At 34.0% G+C, this 23,136-nt stretch overlaps 1 protein-coding gene across 2 annotated transcripts in view; it reads left to right on the top strand.

The window, feature by feature from the left end:
• Positions 1 to 23,136, top strand: part of LOC118183080 (metabotropic glutamate receptor 3-like) — an 80,442-nt gene that overhangs the window by 3,158 nt on the left and 54,148 nt on the right. For both annotated transcript variants that reach the window (XM_035352506.2, XM_085824123.1), the window contains exon 2: positions 10,212 to 10,890. In XM_035352506.2, coding sequence (XP_035208397.2) covers positions 10,450 to 10,890 — 441 coding nt within the window. In that variant the 5' untranslated portion in view covers positions 10,212 to 10,449. The remainder of the gene's footprint in view (positions 1 to 10,211; positions 10,891 to 23,136) is intronic.

Genomic DNA, 23,136 nt, shown 5'->3' with positions numbered 1-23,136 from the left:
TTAACTTATTCCAATAGGCAATTTTCACACATCTTACAAAACACAAAAATTTTTTTCAAAGCTTGGTTTGTACAAAAATATTGCCAGATACCTACAACACAGAAAAAAAACCCCAAAAACTGCAATAACAATGCCTTTGGTGTTCAATCTTATAAATTTGGTTTAGGTAACGCCCCATCTATATTTCAAAGACTTATAAATGAAAATTTTAGACGACTGAATTTTGGGCTCTTTCCTGTTAAAGCGGCCACCTCGATCCGTCGTCAGAAAATTAGTTGTCAAAATTAGCAACTAATCTTACAGATAATTTTGGCTACGAAGTTGTCCATCTCATACCGATTCAATATTTTTCTTCATCTAAAATGTTTACCATTACTAATTAATTTATAATGAATTAGAAAAGAAGCATTCATTTGTTTCCGATAATCACAATGCATAATGTATTTGATTTTCACGCTCTGTTTAGACCGCGTGACCTTCTTTACTTCTTTTTGCCTCTTAAAATGTTAAATATTTTTAACTCTTCGTCAAGTGGGAAATAAGCAGTAGTCTTTTCCCCCCGTGATATCGTTTATTCTTTCGTATTCTTAAATAATGTTTCCATTTAAAATATCGAGCATATTTACCTTACCATCAACTGGAAAAGAAGCATTGGTTTTTATTCTTCAAGAGCACAGAATTTTGCATACTGAGCGAAAGGGGAAAAATGGTCATCAGTTTATCGGAAGATAAAGTAAACAAAGATGGTAGGCGGAAAACTGCACGGAGAAAGCCTTCATGCCAATAATTTGTTTCGTGGTTCCAAGATTCCTCTTTTTACTGTTTTTCACTTCATATATTTTTGGGCCGAAGAATAGACTTCCATTAGATGGTGCAACAAACTGATAAATATGGGTGAAAATCATAATATAACGATATTTAATTCTGTAATAGCAGCAGTTGCTGAATTGTGGCCTTCAGAAAGACAAATAAATGTTACTTTGCTTTCATACATTCCTTCGGCTTTTCATTTTCTGAAAGTTGCTACATTCTTTTTCTGGTTTTCTCTAAAATAATTTCAAATATCACCAGATTTCGCTAAAGAGCTCGTGGCTGCCACTTAAACATGAGGTACCAAATTTTATTTTCCCTTAACCACAGGAAATGTTAATAGCTTCTTCGTCAGAAGATGAACATAGATCGCACTTAAAAATGTTTTTAAGAAATTACAGTACTATAGTGTTTGTATAAACATATTCAAATTAGATCCTTATGTACAAAATTTAGAATTCTCAGGATAATTAATTTCAATGCATGGTACCCTTCCACAGAAAGTGCAAACTTTATGAACTCTTAAAAACTGTTCATGACGTCTTCACGGTCTTCGTTTTAATAAATTTTTATCACGGCATTAAAATTGTCCCTCATACATCAAGACTATTTAAAAGATGCTATAAAAAGATAACAGTAAAAAGAACTAAGCTAAAAAGTGTAAATAAAACTTAGCAAGTACTACTATTTTTAATAACAAATCCGCAACTACATGGATGTATGAAAAATTATTATGACATTGGATCTGTTTAACAGCAATCAGAAAATGGCATGTGGATGATTTGGTTTGGTTTATTTAATTACGGCAAAGAACACGGGGTTATCTGCCTCAGGGAAAGAATGCCTTCGTGGAGGACTTTCTAAGGGAGGCTGGCTCGTATACATTGAGAACACTATGGAAACGCTCATGCAGCCAGCCCGTTCGCCGGGACTAGAGCCTCGGACTGAACTACCAATGTTCAGCGACTTTACCGCTCAGCTACTGGTGGTCCCAGTGACATGTGGAAGCCTATCACTTTTTCTTTTTTTCAAAAAACTAAATGATGCATAGAAAGTGTACAGTACTTATTACATAGGACTGTTATATGTAATATATCTGTCTATGTAATATATCGTTGTATGTAATATATCGTTGTATGTAATATATCGTTCTATCCTGTATGTAATGTATCACTTTAAACACTTCTTAAAAGGTCAAGATTTTACAATATATACAGATTCATAAACCACTAATCCGGTAGTTTTCAAGCAAAAAAAAAATGAAAACTCATCTTCAAGGCAATTACGTCAAATTCAATACGTTTTCTAACCAGGGTGTTTTACCACTTTTTCCGATACATTGCAGCAAGTCTGACGTAGGTGACTTAAATTCTTAGTCTGGAATTTCTTAATAGCTATGTGTGAGTATGTAAGAGTGTATTTGCTCAGTACTAAAAGTTTTAAAATGTTCTGTTAATATGAGAAGGATGTTATAACTAAATCAATGTCGAGCAGTGTCTTTTATTACTATTTTGTATCATCAGAATTATTTTGGAGAAACCTAATATGCCTCTAGAAACTTTTGCTGCTAAGAAATGACCATTCTAAAGCACGCCGGATTTTTAAGTCGATTTCAATAATATGAATGGAATTTTTTTTTCATTCACTCTATATAACTTAGATGGCTGTTGGTTTTTCTTACCAGAGTTAATAGCAGGTGTTAATCTAACGTCTGCTCTACCGTATACATTCTTTTGCAAAAAAACAATCGAAGCACCAAGAAGGACTTTTACGATCGTGACGAAATTTGGTATACAAAAACATCTTGATCGAATATGTAAATGATTAAAGTTTAAAGGCAAATGAACAAATTGTTGCTGCCATTGTAATTCCGTAAAGAAGCTACTAAAGATGCCGTTACCACGATATCGAAGACCTTACAGACAACTAAACGACTTCTAACGTGGTCGCATTGTAGGCTTGCGTGATGCTGGGTGGACATACCCAGCAATACGCCGCTACCTACAGCGTACATACACTGCTGTGCAAAGATGTTGTCAGCAATGGTTTCTACAAGGAAATTGCCGACGAAATGAAGGCTCTGGAAGGCCAAGGATAAAAAATGCGAGGCAAGATAAGATGATTGTTCACCAAGCCCGAACAACCCAACCGTATAATTGTCGACTATTCAACGCACTACAGCCACGTCTGTACCTCCCGTGTGGTACCGTCCACCATCTCACGGCGCTTGTCTGAGGCGGTGTTACGCTCACAGATGCCTTTAAGACTCCTTTGGCCTTTGACCCCACAATATTGGCAAAGCCGTCTGGAGTGGTGTCGCAGCCGATCACCATGACTGCCATCATAGTGACATCGTATAGTGTTCAGCGATGGATCCAGCTTCACTCTTGAGACAGATGACCCACCGTGTTCGTGTCTGGAGAGGACGAGACCAGCGGTGCCAATCAACCTTTGTTTTACAAAGGTATACAGCCATAATCCCTGATATGATGGTGTGGGGCGCTATTTCTTTATGACAGCAGGTCATTTTTAGTCATCCTCCGTACATCTTTAACAGCTCAAATATATGTTAATATCCCCCTGCGGCCGGTAGCATTACCCTTCATGGCACGTCATCCCGGGGCCATTTTCCAATAGATAATGCCAGGCCACATACCGGTCGCATATCTCTGGACTGTCTCCGTGCAGTTGATATTCTTCCTTGTCCAACAAGGTCACCAGACCTTTCACCAATCGAGCACGTCTGGGTCATGGTAGGCCGCCAGATTCGGGCGCCACAAAATATCGCAGATTGGAGCGACAACTGATGAATGCCAACCAACTACTAATTTGAAAACTGAATGGGTGAAACTGAATGGGTGAGCCGTGAACAGATACTATGACCTTGATTTTTAATCATTTTATTATCTGTGTATGAGCTATACACATATTTAATTTCATCAAAAACAACCACTTCCTTCATAGTGCTTCGATTTTTTTGCGTAAGAGTGTATTAGAAATCGTAATCCTGTTTTTAACACCATACTTGCTATTAGTCTCAATCCTCACCTTTTTAGTCCGCAATTACTTTAATAGTGTGATTTCTGCTAATATTTTGTAGCGTAAGTACGAAAAAAGTGATAATTAATGAATAACATTTTTTAAAACGTTCATAATAAAAAGACAAAGAAAACTGAATATGCATATGGTGAACTGAGAAAATACTGGAAAACAATTAATGCCACCACTTGACACTATATTGGACATTCTAAATACATATTTGCTGTTTTTAAAAAATTTGTCATTTTTCTGTTGGATTTTACGCGGCGTAAATGTGAAGAAATTGATGCTTGATAATAAAGTTAAAAAGGCACAATATTGTGCTAAGTCAAATTTTAAGGAAAGTTTACACTGATAAGATGAACTGAGAAATAACTGAAAAAATACTAAATAGAAGGATGTATGGCAACATTAAAAACTCTAACGGGAATTCTATAAATATGATGCTATTAAAAGTTTTGTGAATATTATATGCTATAACTGCAAAGAAAACAATGTTTAATAAGTTAAAAAGACAAAAACATGGTGATAGTAGCATGGTAACTCCAACAGCATACTGGTAATCTCTGAACTCAGCAAGAGCATAAAAAAAAACTTTTAAAAGTTTCTGCTGGAATGTTAACATCTAAATTCTTTCAGACTTTTTTCCTCCTTAGTTTTCTAGTTACAAATAATCTAGAACCGCGACAAAGCTTAAACTTTTCGACAACAAAAATCTCCACTTTCCTTTTCCGCCTATCCCCAACTACATAGAGATTAGCACTTTTCGGAGAAGCATTTCAAATTTAAAGTAGAAAGGTAGCAGCAGAATTTACCTTGAGGAACAAATCGCTTTTGTTTTTGAGAGGAACTTCTAATTCTTTGGCAAGGCTGAACGTGCCCACCTTTGCAGACGATAATGCTTTACGAGCCAGAGCTTGTCGGCAACAATGACAGAATGTAACATCGAGGGTGTGATGTGTATAACTTTACGTTTTATAGCACCTTTCATTTCTGCCAAATCTAGGGGAATTTGATTTATTCACCTTGCAGAAATCCATCGGAATGAAATCGGGGGATAATAGTGGCAGCGAAACATGAAAGTTATGGGAGATAACTCTATTTTGAAACGTAGAACACGCTGGAAACTTGTAATTCCAATAAAAATGTCTTTGCGTCTCCTTCCTTTACAATGCTTTTCTTTGCAAATGCTTTATGCCGTCAAATTTTGTTATAGTGTTTCGTTCCAGCGCGATTTATGCTTTTTTGCAGTTTGGCAGGGCAAACAAACTGGATGTTGCCATTTGAAATTTTTCACGGTAACCTAATCATGAGAGCTGTATTCTTTTAAATCATCATAGTCCCGAGCGCATACCTTCAAATAACAATATCTGAAATTTCATTTTGGTTGGTTTGAGCGGGTAAGACTGCTAAGGTTTCATATATCGACGAAGTTTTTTATACCATCCTGTACAGATTTCTATAGTATTGCAATGCACCAATAAAATTGATAAATTCTGTAGTAATGGAATGTAATGAATAAAAATGATCTCAGAGAGCTTTCAGATTTTACATTACGCCCAAAGCGGCTTTTTTTGACGTTTTGTGTGCTGCCTTTATTTATTAAATATCATGTTCTTTGCACTTAAACCATAAAATTCATTTCAACAGCAATATCTCAAAACAATTTTACAATGGGCATATCTTTAGAATTTCCGATACACAGTCTCACCCGCTGGAGATAAAAATCTCTTTTTCGTGCATTGCCACTACTCGCTTTGAAATCGTTGAGTTTGTTAATCAAAAATTCGTTCAAGTATTATAAAATATGAAATCGATAATAAAACAAATTTCAAATTCGGGCTTCCAGATGCCAATATTCAGGGGAAGATTACGTTATTCAAAATTGGATGGCTCTAGTTACCGTTATTTTATCACAATGAGAGAAACATATGTACATTTATACAGATTCTTCATTATTTAATTTCCTTAAATATTACACAGAGCTCTTATATTTGGTGGCAACAATTTGAAAAGTGAACCGGCATTTATAGTGAAACAACGCAAACTGCAAAACGAAATTAATAGCCCTTCTGGGCTAACGCCCTTTTGGCTAACAACTTTTACCTCTTGCTACTCCAGTTTTTCCTTTGAATAACATTAAATTAATTACTTACATAATCGTAAGTTACACATACAATTTGCTTATTAATTGCTTTTTATCGAGGATTCCTTAGAGATTTCTTAAGAAACATCAGAGTTCAAGGAAGCCAAAATTGCAAGTGGTTTAGAATATCACAGTCCTTTTATTTTAAAAGCACTTTTTTAATTCTAAATTAATCAAGTACTTAACTGGAATTTGTTTTTTTTTTTTCACTTACTGTAACCAAAAATAACGAATTATGTAATAATTTTCGATGTAGCTGAATTTTGTAATATAGAAATCAGAGACGGGAAATATATTCTATGCACCTTTTCATTTTTTGCATGGGCTTTAAAAATGAGGAAAATTTTCTGCTTTCATAAACAGCTAAATTGAAGTTATGTTGCGAAGAAGAAATTTTGGAACTGTAATTTAAGTAAAACTGACTAAATACAGTTCATTACCAAAGATTACATTTCATAATTATCGTGAATATAATTTTTTTTCGTGTTGTTAGCAAATATTAAAATTCCATGTCGTTAGCGATTTTTTAAATTATTATCGGGTAAATGTTTTTATTTAAACAATTTTATAGTAATATATATATTAGTAAGGAAAGGGAAAAGATTTACATTAGACTATAAATTTGATTTTATACAAAGCATTATTCTCGGAATTATATGTATGATAAAAAGAATTAGATTACTCAGATTCAAAGTCAAAACTATTATGACACCAACAATTAATTTTAAAAGCTTGAATAATTTAAAACTAACATTATTTCCTGTTTAAGGAAATGCAGATTTTTAGCTTTATGAACTTATAAGGTATTTCTCCCACTTTCCTAACGTGCCTTCGTGGTGTGGTGGTTCTGCACGCTGGGCCAGTATTCCAGAGGTCCGTGGTTCGATTCCCTGCGAAGGCGGTTGCTAATTTTTCATCTCTCCAGCTTTTGCAGAAATACCTAATGTCTCTACAGTGGCGGCCGAACTAAAAGGGTGTGGGATGAGGATTCTCCACTCCCAGGATTTGGCGATTGGGTCCCCTAAAAACCCCAGTCGCCCTTTAAAAAGGGGAGTATATAAGGTATTTCTCCCACTTTCCTAGCATGCCTTCGTGGTGTGGTGGTTCTGCACGCTGGGCCAGTATTCCAGAGGTCCGTAGTTCGATTCCCGGCGAAGGCGGTTGCTAATTTTTCATTTCTCCAGCTTTTCCAATTAACCCAATGTCTCTACAAACTCACCCAGATATTGGGAAAAAAGAAATATGAATCCGGGTAATTTTTAAACTAGTCAGCTCCTAATTTACTGTAACTAGAAGAACTTTGTAATGTCCTTTATACACATGAAGCCTAAGCTATAGATAGAAGTATGAGTATGAGTACTGCGAACGCACTGATTGGATGGTTGATTTCCGTAGTTTCTCCATGTAGAACATGTGTACGAGCCAGTTTCTCTTAAAACGTCTTCCACAAATGCATCTCTTCCCTTAGGCAGAAAGCCCTCGAGTGCTTTGCCGTAATTAAATAAACCAAACCAAACCCTGTCCTTAGGCAGATAACCTTTGCGTAATTTGTCATATTCGAATAGCCTAAACTAACCAATAAAAACGAATTTTAAAAATATCAGTACTATATACATAAAGAACTAGAATATGCATATTAATCAACAACACTATATAAAGACAGAGCTTTGAAAATGCTTTGAGATTCTGATTGAAAATGCTTGCATTACCTAAAAGTTTGGCAAATATCCGGAAGTGGTATGGCCTTTTCATGGAATAGACTATTATTGGAAATAATACGGTTAGAATGGTTGTTGGAGGCATGGTTAGTGGATATAGCACGGAATTTTCAATAACCTGGTTATTGGTTATTCCAGTATTAGAATATGGTCGTAGTTTCCAACAACACAGTAATTGAAAATAACATGGTCGTAGAATAAGTTACTATTAGAAAACTACAGTCTTAAATATCCTCAAAACCTATAAGATACCTATGAAAGGCATTTGATATATTTTAAAATAAACAGTAAGGCAAAAACAAATGGCAAAATGTAATAAATTTTACATAACAGATTCGTATGTTCATTATTTAAGATATTTTCACAATTCAAGATCGCGAATTCAGACAACAAAATCGGTATCATTCCAGATGTCAAACATTCTGTTAGGGATATAGGATATAGAATCATCTATCAGGATAGATAAATTTTATTTCCGCGAGGAAGCTGTAAATAGCAAAAGCATATAGAGCCATTTTTAGCATCTATTACTTATAACTGAAAAAGAGTAATTTGTGCATGAATCATATACATTTCAGGATGACTATTTTCATTTCACAGCCTTCAGCAATAATGAAGACAAAATAATATGCTTCTTAAATATGCCTCCCAAAATAGCATTGAGCCAGTTTCCCTTAGAAAGTCCTCCACGAAGGCATCCCTCACCTTAGGCAGATAGCCCTAGTGTGCTTTGCCATAATTAAATACACCAACCAACACCAACACCAACCCAAAATAGCAATTTCTCAGTATATGGAGATATTCTCAGAAATGTAGATAAAAAGAACTCTTCAATCATAGCGATAGTTACCCGCAGCTTCATTTATATCTTCGCACTTAATAATATTAAACACATATGAGATATTATATATACACTTGTAGGGTTTCTTATTGATCTGGAAATGGAATTCAAGTCGTGCGGTTGCAGATCCTACTACAGACGATAGCTGCGTCTCAGATATTCACAAAGTACTGAAGAAGGTTTTAATAACCTTTTATTTTAATCTAATTTGAACAGAAGGCCACAACTTGTGCTACAGACCAAAACTATCCCTCGTAGTTATTGTAATTAAGAAATAATAGACAATAGCGTAGTCTAAGACTACACATTCATTAAAACAAGGTGGCTCAGTTATTTTATCGGCGCTTAAAGCATCGGCTGACGAGAATGCCGAAGCCAAAATATTACTTTTAAATAAATTAAATTGTTTTTCGTTTCGCTCAGTCAAGAGTGTTACCACTCTCTGTAATATAACAATTCTGAGAAGATTTAAGCATACCTTTTTTTAAAAGCTTTAAACTGAATAGACAGTTTTGTAGACTAGAATAGACAGTTTTGTGTTTACATGTTAATGCGGAGTATCAGTAACAGAAAAGTTAATTTAAAATTAAACTAAATCTATACTGAAAAATACAAATGCAAACAGCCTAGCTATACGTTGGCTCAATTTATTAAATGTGCGACTTACTTCGACTAACAAAATTTCTAATGCTGGTTCATTATTATTCAAAATTTCTAATGCTGGTAGCAAAGCTGGGCTACGTCGAGCGTCGCTGTCAAAATCTGTTTATCTAAACTTTCAAAACCTCCGGCTTAAATAGTTTTAACTTATTTGCATTCTGGTGAGAGTTAATGAAAAGAAGTTGTAGGCTTTCAAATCATAAAAATGGCTTAACATAAAACAATACCCTGCTTGGAAAAAACTAATTTCACAGTCAATGAATTGTCAGTTTCTGAAAATAAAAAAACTATTCGTTCATAAGTCATAATTTCAGAAATTGTCAGTCAGTTAACTGATTATGTCTCACGTAAGTGTGAAATAAACCTGTTTACAGGTATTTGATCTGCAACACACTTAAGTGTATTACAGGTCAAATACATAACAAAACTCAGAAACGGTGCACCAAAATTGAATACTACAATAATCAACTTATCCATGTGTATGTATATAATTTCCCCTTCTTTCTAGAATTTTGCTAACTAGTTACTAATCCATTTTAAATAAAATAGTTCTAGGTTAACAACAAACAAAAAACAAAAACAGAAGAAAAACTAGTGAAAATAATTTTTAACAGAATACACCAGAGCGCTCTATAATCATGATCTAATATTTTTAATGAATGCACTTTAGCCATTAGACTTAAGTCCCATGACAAGAAGGACCTTTTGCTTTCAGGAACTCAATGCTTTTTGCTTTATGTGTCTGGCCTCTTTCAGGAAATCGTTTTTCATACCTAGAATTTCTGTTATGATATATCTGTTAATCGAAAATGCAAAAGCTATTAATATAGGTCCTAATTAAAACCAAACATGAAATTCTTTAATGAAGATACTAATCAGTGAATTCTATTGCTTATTATTATCATGCCCCTCCCACACCCATGTTTTTGTAAACTATGCTTAAAAAAATATTTTTTTATTTTATTTACTACTTGATATATCTATGTTGTCATTTCAGATTATGCGAGGCATTTCAGTCCATCAACCTGCAGGAGACTCTGCCAACAACATAAATGAAGTTACTTCCCTAGTTATTTGAGCAGAAATTTAAACTCATCATGATGCATGGTCTCGAAAGTATGCAAAACATTGACAAAGTTTGCAAAACTTCACAAATCCTGAAAAGAAAAACGTGATTTTTAAACTATTCCACAATGAAGTGCTAAATACTTGACAAAGCATTCTCAAATGAAAAAATGAAGATACATATTTATATTCATTTTAGACTTGTCATTTTTTGCTTTGCAACAATTTATATTAATGCTGATACAAAAATTTTCAAGCGAATAGATATAGGTACTGATTATAAATTTAGGTTAGGTGGGCTCTTTCCTGTCCACAACAGAGGGTACAACGAAACTATGTCCTGTGGGGACATTCTTATAGGTAAAGGCGTCCAACGTCTGGAGGCAATGCTGTACGCCATAGACCAAATCAACAACAATCAAACCTACTGGAATTTCACTCTTGGAGCTACAATCTTAGATACCTGTTCTTTTGACTCCTATGCTCTTGACCAATCCCTGCAATTCCTGCAGTCATCTTGCGATTCCATCAAAAGAAGGGTAACCGGAGTTGTTGGTGCTGCCAATAGCGCAGTATCGGAGTCTGTAGCGAACATCTTTCGACTATTCAAGGTATTACAATTAATTTATGCTACTAAAGTTTGCAAAATGTTATTTCATATTAATATTTTCTGAATTTCATTAATTAATAGAAGCACTGATCGTGACAAAATTGATATAATAATTTACATCATCATAAGCATCATAAGCATAGGTTCGAAATACGGATATTCCCTAAAATACACTATCCTTTTTTTTTAACTTGAACTTTTATTCATCACTGAAAGCTTATTTACTTTATCTTAAAGTTACATGTATTTGAGTATTTTTTAACTGCTTTATTACTGCAGTTTTAGCAAAATACAGTACAACATACAACTTTCAGTATGGTAGTTTCAATCGAATACTGAGGTATACTTCGAATTTTCGGCTGAGGTTCGAAGGCTCGAATGCTGAAGGTTGAGGCTCGAAGGCTGAGGTTTCGGTTCGAAGGCTGAGGTTTCGGTTCAAAGGCTGAGGTTTACTTTCAGTATGGTAGTTTCAACTACCATGCTGAAAGTATAGTGGTTACTTAAGTTGGCAAATTTCAGTATGGTCAACTTCAGTAAAGCTATCAATTCAGTCAGCAGATAGATTTTTATATCACGAGGAAAAATGTTTTCAAACCTTGCCCTCATAGTGAAGCGATTCAAACGGTAGGGTTTCATAAGAAAATATTATATGGCAGCTAGTAAATAATGCAGTTCTGAGACGCTGGTTTAAACCAATTTAATGTTCTGAGACACTGGTTTAAACCAATTCAATGTTCATATCACGAGGAAAAGATATTTTCAAACCTTGCTGTCACAGTGAAGCGATTCAAATGGTAGGTCTTCATAACGAAACATTATATGGCAGCTAGTAAATAATGCAGTTCTGAGATACTGGTTTAAACCAATTCAATGGTTTTATCCCTGCCTAAGATTGCTTTGTTTGTTAAAGACAATTCCTCTCAAAATGCTGCTGGCGATACAGCAGATATCAGAAATTTGCGAAGTGTTCTTATAATTGCCGAACATAATCATTTCAAGAATGCTGCCTAAAACATCGCTATGGATTGCTATCCCTATAAAGGAATAGCGATCCTATCGAAATCTGAAATCTTCAGCTGTGAATAACTCGTCAACGCATTCTTGGAAAAACGGACTGATCGTGGAGCAATTCGGGGATTATTTTAAGAGGATTAGTTATGAAACATTCTGTAAAGCGATGAGGAGAATTTTCATGTTAATGATATCATGTGCATCTTGAGCAGTCTTTTAACCGGTTGCTGAAATTCATTATGACAGGCAAGAACTGTCCTTTTAATTACGGAAAGTAACGTATCGATAGACTTTGTAGTTGCTTTATATTTCGACAATTTTTTTTTAAAGAAGCGGAGTTTGGAGTTGACAAACTGCAAACGGTTGTCGAAATTCTGCTATTTCGAGCTTGTAATGTCATGTATGTCTCGACATAATTGTTCTTATTTAGGATAGGAAGCCTCATATCTGAAGTACCGTATTAACGGCACAAATGCTGCAATAAATTTTAGCTTTGGGGTCATATTAAAGTCCATCTGCGTCTGGACGAAACTTTGATATTGATGATTCGAAAGGCAACACTATTTACACCATATATTATTCCATAAATCATCTGCATTTTGCTATTGCGAATTCGGTTTGGTCTTACTAGCTATTGGTTCTTACAATGCCAACTCATTAAAGTTATCATTTGGTTGAGACTAGTAGCCAAATGCCATTTCCTTAATAACTGTCTTTATTCATTACTTGCATTTAGCTATAGTAATTTTTAATTTCAGTCAGGACTTAATTTTTAAATAATAAGAAGTGTCGGAACCTTATAGAAGAACGTCAGGAAAAAGGAACAAAAATAAATAAATAAAATAACCAATGAAATTGTAAAATAGTTAATAATTTAAGCAATAAAGTAATTAAAATTAAGTTAAGTACATTATTAAATTAGTAACAGATGGTTAATTAATAAAGTAAAATACCGACTTCCTCTTATTTGAGGTTTTGGTTGGAATTAACAAGTTCACCCAAAACTGAAAAATGCAAGTAAATCAGCATGACTCTGGCTAAACTTAAGCGCCCTGACTATACAGCATAATATACTATTTCAAGGGATGATAGAAACAAAGATAATTCTTTTTCGAGCACGCTAATTTAAAAAATAAAACCATTTAATCGTCAGTAATGAGAATAAAAAAAATACTAGAAACGGTGTGAGAGTATGGAGAAAAATTTTAATAAAGGGTGTGTAGGTATGAAAACAAAGAGAGAAGAGTCCAATACTTTCTGACCACGATCCCCTGCCAATATATTTCTGGCTGTCAAGCAAAATATGACAAGGAAAAATTCCTTCGAATCAGAGAGTTGACACCTAAACTAAGAACAAATGTAAAGTTCTGTACAAATGACAATTCCCCCCCCTATACGGCTACCTCATTTTAAAAAATCTGCAGATGCTTTTTTCCATGGGAAACCACTATTGTTGGATACGCGCCTGAATTAGGACTGCAATGAAAAATTATGATTTATCCAAATTAAGAAGGCTTCGGCGGTCTTTGACACAATTTAAGCTCCGATTTAAGTGATTTATAAACATCAGTAAAATTTTCTGTAATTTATAATAATAAATCTAATCACGGTCAACGAGTAGTAATTCACATAATAATTAGCCTGAATTATGAATAACCTACAATAATATTTTGTCTGCGTTTTGTCCTTACTAACGATAACTTTGTATTTTTTAATTGTTTAATCTTTATTTTATTTTTGCTTTACCTTATAAGTAGATTAATTTCATTTTGAACGCCTCTACATTTATTTTCATATATCAAACTTAAAAAAGCGAAATTTTTAAGGATAAATGTATAAGTTTTTCTCCAGAAACATTAATTTTATTTATATTGTATTCTGGTTAAAAGTACTGACCTCGTCCAAAAGACGGTTTTCGACTAAATATCACAATTACTTTTTTATTTCCTTTTTTCTGAATATCTCTCGGAAAAAATTGCCATATCTGTACTTCTAATCAACATAAAGAAAACGAATACTCTTAAACAAGTATCATATCTACCCTGAGCTATAAACTACCCTGAGCAGAGCATCGAAAAATCACTTCTCGGAATTTTGGCTCTTGGGTTTCCTGATTGGTTGATTTACGCGAAAGCCAGTTCTTTGAGGAAAAGCTACGTGTGACACAAGGACACATGTTTAAGCGAAACACTTTCATCACTACTGTAAAATATCTAGGGTAGCTATCGGGACATCAGTTCCGGCTAGGAACCCTCCAATGCTTGGAGAAGCACTTTTCTCGGAAAAGTTTCTCCTAGTCTCAAGCGTCGTTAGATGTGATAACTCCGTTATAGTAATCAGAAAGTGCTCACCTGTGGAAATTTTTCTGAGAGACTGTAACTCGGAAGTAGCTGTTTCACTCATAGGAAATGAAAATTTTGAAGACAAAGTAGCAAATATCATTTTCACTTCATTGCATCTTTGAACTACTTTATTTTAAACGCTTCAAAATATATTTGGAGAATCTGATAACGGATTTCGATTTTTCACAAAATAAAAACATATAATCGAATTTAAAGCAGGAATTTTCATGATTTACTTTTAAAAAAATATTTCATGGTGTAAGGATTATGTTAATTTTATTAACAGTTAAATTTTAAGTTAAAGTTACTTTTACGCGAGTCTGACTTTTTGGCCACTCTCTCTCTCAAAGCTGTTATTACGCTCGACCGTACTCAGGCCCTTGCTAAGCTTCAATCAAATAAGTTAAGGGGCCAACTCGATTTGAACCTTGATAGCTTTGCTATATTTCTTTAGTTAATCTTAGTTTTAGTTTAATTCTTAGTCTCTTAAGTTGAAGCCCGAGGGTCGGCTTCGTTTGTACACTCCCAGGCGGAGTTTTGTTAAATCTTATTGAATAATAAAGGGTTAGTTACCCTTCTATCTTGTTGTTTCTTGTCGCCTGAACTTAAGCCATTATTCGCTTATCAGTTCTTAAGATTATTCACTTCCAACATTAACTTAGAATTGCAAAGTGAGGAACTCTACAATGAAACTTCCTAAAGTGTTTAAAAACACTAAGAAATTTATTCCAATTTCTGTAATTAAACATGAAATATTTGCTTGAACCAGAACTCCTTAATTGCCTGGAAATTTCATTCCGTATAAAAAAAGCTTATACTCTTAGAAAACTTACATAGTATCTAGAAATGATTTTTAAAGAATATCTCAAATTATGTGTACAGATGCTCTTCATTAATTCTTCATTCTGTTGCTATAATGCAGATATAATATTACTTTGATGATATATTCTTATTCTTTTTATAACTGTAGTGGGACAATAAATTATATTTTTGACTTATATTGCCAATAGATTAAGTCAAACCCCGTTGTAGCGAACCCGCTTATAATGAACGAACATTTTAGTCCCGTATTTTCTATAAAAAGAATTTTATTATTTTATACGGCTATAAAGAATTCCCAAATATATAAAAAATCGGATATAACGCACTTTGAGGATATCTTGAAATGAAACTGCTTCGTATTTTTTAAAATTTCTACAGCTTTTCAAATGTAAAAATTACTCAGCGTTAAAATCAAAATTTTCAGGGCAGTGTTTTCCGAAAATTTTGACTCCCGGAGCCTTCTTTAAAATCATTTCCTCTAGCGGATCCCTTTAAGCCCACTCTACGTCTTAGTTAATAATGTTTCAGAACAGTATTACAGGGAGAAGTAAAATTACAGATAATAATGAGACAGCTATACAATTTTTAAGCATCTAGCAAGTGAAATTATATTTAAAAACTTTTAAATTCAACATAATACCTCAATGCATTCTCAGCGTGACATTGTCAAAAGTCAGCCATAAAATGTTTCTTTCAAATTCCATAAATGAAATCAATTTGGGTTACTACAGATATTTTACATTACTATTGATAGCATCATTAAAGGCGTTACAATAAACTAGGTTCCTGCAGGTTAACCATTATGTGCAATTCAATTCAAATAAATATTCCTTCATTACTTCTTATTTTCACATTTTATAACTCATTTTAGAAAAACATTACATTTAAATCTTACTATGTATTATGCAATAACAGTGCACTGTGGGACTAAATTAAGAGATATAGGTCCCCTTCTCTAAAACATAAACAAATAAATAGATAAAACGTTTATTGAGACACCTGTGGTTGCAATTTCGGGCACAGCTTACTGGTTTTAGGTCCAATTGTTGACAACTGTAGGCGAATTTCTTACCCTACAGATCCACTAGCTGCCGAGCGGTGCAGTCACTAAACACTAGTAGTTCGGTCGGGGCTCAAATGCCTGCGAACGGGCTGGCTGCATGGTCATTTTCTTGAAATTTTTTCTTATGTGTAACGTGTATACGAGCTAGTTTCCCTTAGAAGGATTTTACGAAGGCATCTCTGCCCTTAAAGATAGCCCTCGTGTGTTTTGCTGTAATCAAATTAACCAAACCTTATTCTACATTGACTCGAATTCTCTTTATATAATTTTGGTACCTGTATAAGGGGAAGAATCTTTCTTTACAGAGATGTGTAGTTGAGAAAAACAGTAATACAATTTTACTTTCTCAGACAAGATTTTTAAGTTACGAGAACTCTTTTGTTGCAACCAAAATACTTGGTTTTGAAACGAGATTTTTAGTTCTATGTAAGATGTCAAATCTATGAAGATATCGTAATCCGTTAATTTAAGCTGGATAATTTTTTGTTTACACTGAACATATTTTGTACTTATTCAAAGTCATTCAAGCTTATTCCTTTGCACAATTAGAATAAAAAATTACTCCACGCGTGTTTCAAAATTCTAGACACATCTTAATATCTTTTCCTTTTCTTCTTGAATCTTATGTTATCCTTCCAAAAAGGTTTTCGTAATATGGAAACAACCATCGTCTTCCTTTTCTAAACATTGATAACAATACATAAATTTCTCTTAAAAGAAAATTTGACGTTTGTATCAACACTTGTAGCATTTTCACTCGGCGATGATAAATTCATTTAGCTCATTTTGTTATAAATTTCGACCAATACGCCAATCTTTATTTTAAACCTTCGTTAGTGCAACGTTATGGTTTATTAAAAATGCTTCAAATTGTTCACGCAGTTTCAGAAAATGTATTAACACTTTTTCTTGAGTAAACTGCCTTACTTCAATATGCAACAAGAAGGATTCAAGGTGGCTCCATGAATCTGTTTTAATGAGGTAGCTATTTTATACAGTTTATTATTTTTTATTAATGAACACTTATTGGCTACGCAGCCACACAAATACAAAAGAAATCAAATGAACAGAATTCTCGTGGATGAATCGCTAAGAAATCACAATATTATCGCTATGAACGTTTAAAGTAAAGTGACTCCAAACTCTGTATTTAGAAGTTTCTAGAAGCTTCGAGCGGATTTCAGAAATTCTCAAGGATCGAAAATGAGCGAGAAGCTTCTCGAAAGAGCAGCTCCAAAGCATGGTCAAGCACCGTCTGCTAAAACTGAAGCGAAATTGAATTTGGTGAATTTCGGCTTTCAGAATATAATTTCTAAATTTCTTATTTTTATTGTACTTTTTGATTATTATTCTTTAATTTCATTCAGTTTTCATTTTATTTTCCTGTCCAATTTTGTCCAATTTTTATTCAAGGAGCCCCTGGGAAATGCACGGGAATCCTTTATGACTCCGCCAAGCACAGAATGGGAACCGCTAATTTAAGGTATAAGAATACTAAAAGTACCTTTAGGTTACTGTTCTTTCATCTTTACCCCATCTTTTTCTGTATTCTAAACGTGAAGCACTCAATTCTTGGAAAACAAGGAAACACTATGTATTCAAGGTGTCCCATCAAGACAGCCCAAACTCTGCACAGCCAAATTTCTCGCTTCGAACTCACAAAAATTTCGCAAAGAACTGTAGAGTACGACCCATGGTTTTCAAGGTAAAATAAACGAAAAGTATGACGTCATAACCGGAGCAAGGAAAAACACTTTATCGGAAACATGAACATCAATATTTTCATATGTTTAGTTAGGAAGACGTTTAAAATATCCACCGAGCATCTTGAGGCAATGCATGCGGGTGCCGTAAAATGGTTGACTGGATACGTTGCAGCAACGTGGTATCCACCAAAGTACACGCAGCCTGAAGCTGAGCAATTAAGTCACGTTCTGTAGCAACTAGGCCGCAATAGACTGATTCCATTAGGTGCCGTCCTAGGAAAAACTTTGCAGTTGAATTTATCTCAAAAACTATGGGTCGGACATTTACTTCGGACATTTTTTATGTATTCCAGGAGAGGATTCTGGCTGCACAGAGTTTGAGTGGTCTTGATGGGGCATCCCGTATAGCTTAAGATTTTCTACTGTGTCATGCAGTGAGCCAAAGAGCCATTGGCTCATTAAGGAAAAGAACTTGAATCGGTTTCTTGATTGAATTCGAATTCTTTTACTAAGCTGACAAACAGCACTCTGTTCAAGGCTGAAGTTCATTTATAATTGTAAATGTTTTAGATGAAAATATGTAACTGGAAGCCAGGGTCTAAACCATACTTTAAGCTAAGTAATATTTTGTGCAACTGAAGAAAAACGAATAGTATGGTGAAACGTATGGTTAACATATTATTACGTGCGTAGGGGTTCGTTATGAATTGAATGCACAAGTCCGATGAAAAAGGAATAAGATTTATTATTATCACAACAAATAAAACCAAATGCTTAAATTTCCTCAGATATTTGTACAGTATCCCAATATCTCACATTAGTTATCTTTTAACTACTAAAATCGTTAATTCAAAACAGAGAAACGTAGAGAAAGCTAATTTTTAATGTTTCCGGCGTAGCATTCTCTTCAAATAAGTGTCGCGTGCAGCATTGCACGAGAAAAGGAAACAATTTAATAACATTGTTTTTAAAAATAGCAAACTAACTAAATCAATACAAAAACGGTAACAATATGATGAAACTGAAAAACAACGAAAAATTAATAATTGCATTCAATAATAATGGTAGTTAACTTTCAATTAAATTAATATAATCATTAATATCTTTCGGGAGATATGCTAATCACTCTTTGTCTGATTCCTGAATAAATTTTTGTACTATATTCTGAGATTTTTTTCGCATCAGAAGGGAGATAGAGAAATAAATGTTTGGACCCTCCAAGTTTGTTACAGCAGGGTTCAACTGTATCTCTAAATTGTTTTTGTTCACAGATTGTTAATGGCTTATTTACCTATTATTCAAAGCTTGTGTGTCTGACACGAAAGTCTCTAATGCATGAATTAATATAATTACTACTTTCATCAATTATTATCATAAAATCTAATCACTTCTATTGTAAAATTTATTGCCTCATCCAAGCAACATATAAAATATATGTGTTATTTTTATTGTATAATACAGTATTGATATAAATGCAGACAACATATGATTTATATTTAAACAAAGGGTAAACTTCATTTAACTGCTGTAAATGCTTTTTCCCCTTTTTTATTATTTACATACGTACATTAGTGTATTACTTTAGTAATCTGTAAAGTTGCTCTACGTGGTTAAGATTTCGAGAAGCTAAAACTTTAACTTTTCGACAGCAAGAAGAATCGACGCTCCTAACCCCTGTATTATTCAAGGGTCAATTGTATATCCAAAACCTGAATCCTTCAAGAATTTCATATAAGCCACATGAGTGAAGATCTGGAATCCCGCCTTTCGCGCTTGAGAATGTCACCTCATTACTCGGTTTAGGGGACCTCGCACAGCCATATAGTTTAAAATATTCCGAATGGACAGAGAAGCTTAGGAACGAAAAGCAAATGAATGCTGATATGGGAACTATCCTCAGTTAGTCGACGTAAAATTCAAAAGAATGAAGATTTAGATGATCTCTCGTGAATGATTGCGAAGGTGGTAAGACAGCAATCAATGAATGAGCAGCAAACAACTTTTATAAGAGTCAATTTTTTTTTTCGAAGTGACGGTAATGGTGCATAAATGGTTAAAAAGCATTTTCTTTTACAAAATTGTTTGAACGTAGCTATAGTTTTTTTCGTTTACAAGGGTTAGCAGACTGGGTATGTGTTTGCAACACTCATGTGAAATTCTTTATCCTGCTTTATGACCAGTATGCCTCAGAAAATAAGACAGTGGTTAATTTAAAATTTTAATGTGAGTTGTTTGTCTCCATCTGTTGCTTTCGGAATCACTAAAATGGTTTCAAAGTCACTTCAATGGATATTAGAGAAGCTAGCTTGCTCTACTTAACGTTTTTAAGTGGTATGGCGAAATATTCGTACGTAAAGCGGAAAATAAGCAGTCATAAATAAAATGACTTGGAAAACGTTTTTCAAAAATATTTCAGTCATTTGAAAAACTGTGAAATCATTTACTTGTAAGATCAAATGCTTTGAATATTTGCATATTCAAGTACTGATATGCCCATGGTGTTCCTCAGGTAAACAAGAATGCTGTTAGATTCTTAGAACCATTTAGTTGAAGGCAAACTCCAAACAGGCGAATTTTGCCTTTTAATAGAGCAGAAAGGCAATTAAAACTTAAAATAGCATATTTTTCACTGCAGATAAGCAATTGTTATTTATCTAAATTTCATCATCTTGTAGAGATTGATACTTTAAAAAGTGAGTGAAAGAAAATTACACAACAACTGATGAAATTTTAAGTAAAACCAAACGTGACATATGGCCAAGCTCAGCAAACTGTAATGAAAACGTAGCGAAATTAAAAATGAATATAGCTTGATTGAAAATATATCACGTTTCTGACATTACAGAACTTTTCATTATCGCCAAAATCACATTTTTAAAAGGCTGACTTTACGTGTTTTGTCAAATTAATAAATTTAATCCAGTTTATAATTAGGGGAAAAGCAGCCTAAGGTTGATTTAGATTTTGTCTAAAATTCTGTCTGTTTTCGATGGCGATCTAACACTGGTCTCTCTTCCTGTAGTAACAAACGTTTTGCTTCTGAAGAAGAGGCTCTTAAAGCAGATATCCCTCAAAACTGATAGAGCTTTACTCAAAATCTACACCAATCAAAATTTGCTTTGTTGCTTAATTTATATTTTACATCTCTTTCAATTAGAAATTTAATCCAACCCAAAATTATTATTTTTTTTTTTTTGGTCACACTGAATAGCAAATAAAAGGATGTCTAAAATGTTTATAATATAAACAACAATGCTTTGAGTTCTTTCTATCATTATTAGCCATTGTTGACTAAAAACTATGAGTATTAATAATGAACTTCAAACGTATCAAATTTTTTTTCACATTGCTTAAAGAATATCAAGGGTTAGTCCATAAGTTCGTGCGCATTAAGAATATGCGTGGAATTCACTATGACGCATTTACTAAAACAATACAATTTTGAACAAGTTGAAACTTGTCATCGTTTGACTAACATATTATTCAGTTCCTCACCAACTTTCGTAAGTATCAAACGCATTTTAGTACCTATACAAGATGAATATAGATAATCAGTGCAAACGTGCTGTGCTACATTTATTATTTTCGTGTGGTTAATCTGCCAAGTTTGCAGCGATAAAAATTAATAGTGTACATAGTGAACACACTATTAGCGTAAGAACTGCCCAGAAATGGAAAAATGTTCATTTTTTAAACCATCATTAAATCATTAAATGGATGCATTCTCCAAAGTTGGAAAATGCAGCACTGATGATGAACCCCGTTCAGGACGTTTTGAACTGTTAGAACCAAATTAAACGATTAATTCAGAAGTTTATAGTGAACAACTTTGCCGTCTAAACTCAGAATTGATCAAAAACGCCCACGATTGGTGAATATGAAGAAAGTGTTGTTTCATCATAATAACGCTAGACCACATACGGCTCGAACAACGCTGCAAAAAATTAGTGAATTTAATTGGGAGTTTTTGCCACATCCTGCTTAAGTTCCAGATATTGCGCCAAGTGACTTTCACTTATTTCGTGCCTTACAAAATTTTTTGCTGGGAAAAAAATTAAATTATGAACAGGATGTACACAATGATATTTCAAGTTTTTTGCATCAAAACCAGAGTCTTTCTACAGCAATGGCATAAAAAAGCTGCCTGTAAGATGGCGAGACATTGTAGATAATGGAGGAAAATATATAATTGATTAAAATGCTAAATTGTGTTTTTTTATATTATTTAAAATTTTACCAAAAAATGCGAACGAATTTATGGACTGACGCAATATATTTTTCCCTACTTGTTTTTAAAAACATCAGATAAAACTTGGCGTTTTTAAAACGGCTTTTATTACTGTCCTGCTTTCTTTAGGGCCACGTGAATTATAGGTTTCGAGGATTTATTAATTGCTAACTTATTTAAACTTAATATCCTCCTTTAATTTTGAATAAAGTATATATCGTATTTAAATAGTTAAATACCGCACTAGCTTTTTAATGAGAATTAAATAAAATAGAAAAGAAAATTTTTCTGCAAAACAGCTATAAATTTGACTATACAACTCTTTCAACTATTTACCGGCCATCTTCAGACTGAGTAATCTAGAAAATTTCTATCTTGGAAGCTTGCAAATGGTCTGCGTCGTTCATCTGCTGTCTTATCTTCGAAGATGGAAACACCATTATTACAGGTGGGAAGTCTTAGACCTTTTTCACATCCTTTTCACCGAACAACGGACATTTCAAACAGAGAGTACTCTCAGAAATCCAATCCAGATAGAGATATAAGATAGTTAAAAGATCTTATTAAGATTATAAGGTATTTCCTTCCACCCTTCCGCATGCCCTTGTGGTGTAACTGGAAGCACCTTTGATGCGCATTCGAGAGGTCCGTAATTTGAATCCCAGCGAGGGCATTGCAGAGTTGTTCAATTTCCTGACATCGAAAAAATTATACAAGACTCTACAAGTGTCCCCCAAACTAAAAGGTGGTAGACGATAATACGCCACTACCAGGATTTGGCGACTGGGTCTCCTAATACCCAGTCTCCCTTTGAAAGAGGAGTATATAAGGTATTTTTTCCTCCTTTTCGCATTCCTTCGTGATATAACTTGAAGCATGCTCGACTCGTATTCGGGAAGTTCGGAGTTCAAAATTCCGGGAAGCATATAAGCATTGCGTACCGCGCCACGCGCATAGGGAAAAATCCGTACTTGTGATTGGGCATACTTTCAGATGACATCATTTACTCTTGGCGTGATGAAGTTTAGGCGGGGTTCTTACAGTTTTGTTTTTGTTGAATAACGCGCATGAGTGA

Source organism: Stegodyphus dumicola, chromosome 9, assembly GCF_044657685.1.
Source record: "Stegodyphus dumicola isolate Sdum_Otavi_A_Nest chromosome 9, ASM4465768v1".
Classification (NCBI taxonomy): domain Eukaryota; kingdom Metazoa; phylum Arthropoda; class Arachnida; order Araneae; family Eresidae; genus Stegodyphus; species Stegodyphus dumicola.
Note: the sequence above shows the minus strand (reverse complement) of the source record. Positions and strands in the feature narration are given on the sequence as shown.